Source organism: Trachypithecus francoisi, unplaced genomic scaffold, assembly GCF_009764315.1.
Source record: "Trachypithecus francoisi isolate TF-2019V2 unplaced genomic scaffold, Tfra_2.0 Lachesis_group17, whole genome shotgun sequence".
Lineage (NCBI taxonomy): Eukaryota > Metazoa > Chordata > Mammalia > Primates > Cercopithecidae > Trachypithecus > Trachypithecus francoisi.
The window spans coordinates 55,538,641-55,541,269 of record NW_022681462.1 but is presented as its reverse complement, the minus strand read 5'-3'; the positions used below and the strand labels follow the sequence as shown (position 1 = coordinate 55,541,269).

Genomic DNA, 2,629 nt, shown 5'->3' with positions numbered 1-2,629 from the left:
AGATACGCAACTTTCAAGAACTAAGAGAAGACCAATCCAAGGTTTTCTCCTGTCTAGTTTTTGGTTTTCCAAGACAGTGCCAACAACACAGTATTCTTTAAAATATGTGACAATCCCGGATCCAAAGCCACTGTACTCACTCCTACAAAAAGGCAAAGGCTAAGATCTCATAACCAAGTTCTCAAAGTGTGACAGAACTTATGCTACAAGGATGTGAATCCTTTTATGGCTACCCCATTGGAACATTCAATCATGATTCTCTCATACCATGCAAAGTATATACGAGAATGACATCCCTTCATAACCTTTGATCTCTTTCGCTTACTAGAAACTATGTGACTCTATTATCTCATGGAAACATTACAGATGAGGTGAGGATAAATTTTGTACAAAAATAATTATCCACACATATTAGAAAACATATTGTTATTTCCTTTAGACAATATACGTAATTTTTTCTCTTGGAATAGTTATACATATTTTAGAAGGGTTATTTTAAAGAGAAAAAAAGGCTTTTATTTTCATGAATATGTTTTTGAAAGTATTGGGTTGCTGCAAAGTAATATTGGTAATTAAAAGTAATGGCAACCCCGGCCCCGCACCCTGCAGCCGCCGAGATGTTGATGCCTAAGAAGAACCGGATTGCCATTTACGAACTCCTTTTTAAGGAGGGAGTCATGGTGGCCAAGAAGGATGTCCACATGCCTAAGCACCCGGAGCTGGCAGACAAGAATATGCCCAACCTTCATGTCATGAAGGCCATGCAGTCTCTCAAGTCCCGAGGCTACGTGAAGGAACAGTTTGCCTGGAGACATTTCTACTGGTACCTTACCAATGAGGGTATCCAGTATCTCCGTGATTACCTTCATCTGCCCCCGGAGATTGCGCCTGCCACCTTACGCCGAAGCCGTCCAGAGACTGGCAGGCCTCGGCCTAAAGGTCTGGAGGGTGAGCGACCTGCGAGACTCACAAGAGGGGAAGCTGACAGAGATACCTACAGACAGAGTGCTGTGCCACCTGGTGCCGACGAGAAAGCCGAGGCTGGGGCTGGGTCAGCAACCGAATTCCAGTTTAGAGGCAGATTTGGTCGTGGACGTGGTCAGCCACTTCAGTAAAATTGAAGAGGATTATTTTGCATTGAATAAATTTACAGCCAAAAAACCTTAAAAAAAAAAAAAAAAGTAATGGCAAAAACCGCAATTATTTTTGCACCAACCTAATATATTCACTGTATGATGAGTATTAAGAAGCTCTTTAAGTACGCTAAGTGGAGAATTGGTCAAGGATTCTTGATAACTGTTAGATATTTAACAAATTATATTTATTGAAAAACACAAAATAATAAATTCATTAACGTAGTCTATAATCATTCCAAATATATGTTGGCTATGCAAATGGCAGTTGGAAACAACATCGAGGCTGTAAAATGGTGTAGTTGTTGGTGTTGGCCCTTAGAATGTGATGGTTAAGAACATAGACAATAGAACCAGATTACCTGAGTTCAATTCCCAGGTCCATCATTTATAATCTGTGTAACCTTAGACAATTTGTTTAACCTCCCTTTTTCTCAATGTCCTTATATGTAGCACATATAGAGATATAGGATAACTTTGAAAATTTAATGAGGTAACATATATATTGTACTTTATACAATAACTGGCAAATAAGTGAATAAAATATTTGCTATTACAGTTATTAACCTGTTTAGAAGTCTAAAGTTATGCATGAAAATATTAACAATAAATAACAGTAGAATCTGTTAAATACTAATGAAGTGGCATGGACATGTATTGACATGAGATTCCAAGGCAATGAACTGGAGCGTCACATACTGGGGGCTATGAGTCAACAGAAGCAGAATTTTACATAATGTATTTATTTTATATTGCTGTGCAACAAATTACCATAATCCTGGTGTCTTAAAATGATACCCATAAATTAGTTCAAACTTCTATAGGTTAAAATTTCAAGGTATGGCTGGGTTCTCTCTTGAGGCTATCATAAGACTAAAACCAAGTAATTGGCTGGGCTGAGTTCTTGTCTGGAGGTTTTGGGGAAAATTTCACTTCAAAACTCATTCTTCTTGTTTGTCAAATGCAGTTTCTTGCACTTGTAAGACTGAGGTCATTGTTTCCTTGCTGACTGTCAGCCAGGACCTCTTTCAGGTGCTATGGGCCACTTGCATTCCTTGCCACCAGGTCCTCTCCATCTTCAAGCCAGTAATGCTGCCTTGAATTCTTCTTGTGCTTCAAATTTCTGACAACCTCTCTTGCCACCAGTTGGAGAAAAATATTTGCTTTTGAAAAGCTTATGTGGTTAGGTTTGGCCCAGCAACATAATCTGTGTAGTTTAAGGTCAAATAATTAGTAACCTCAATTATATATACAAAACTTCACAGCAACCTAGATTTGTGATTCATAAAATAACTGGGAAAAGTTGTGTGTACATTAGAGGTAGGGATTTTCGGGGTTATTTTTCAAATTCTACCTATAACACATATATTATCTAATTTAGATATCATAATGATTATTTGAGCAAGCCATTAGTATACCTTTTTATTATGTAGAAAATAGGTTCATTGCATGTTTTAAGATTTTGTAAGGTTTTATGGGCTTGGTTTTGGCTAGAG

General features: G+C 37.8%; 1 protein-coding gene across 1 annotated transcript; it reads left to right on the top strand.

Annotated features, from left to right (window-relative positions):
• The first annotated feature begins 586 nt into the window (after window positions 1-586).
• On the top strand, window positions 587-1,161 carry LOC117062317 (40S ribosomal protein S10-like). The gene has a single exon (XM_033175736.1). The coding sequence runs from the start codon at window positions 618-620 to the stop codon at window positions 1,113-1,115; it is 498 nt and encodes a 165-aa protein (XP_033031627.1). The 5' UTR covers window positions 587-617; the 3' UTR covers window positions 1,116-1,161.
• The last annotated feature ends 1,468 nt before the right edge of the window (window positions 1,162-2,629 follow it).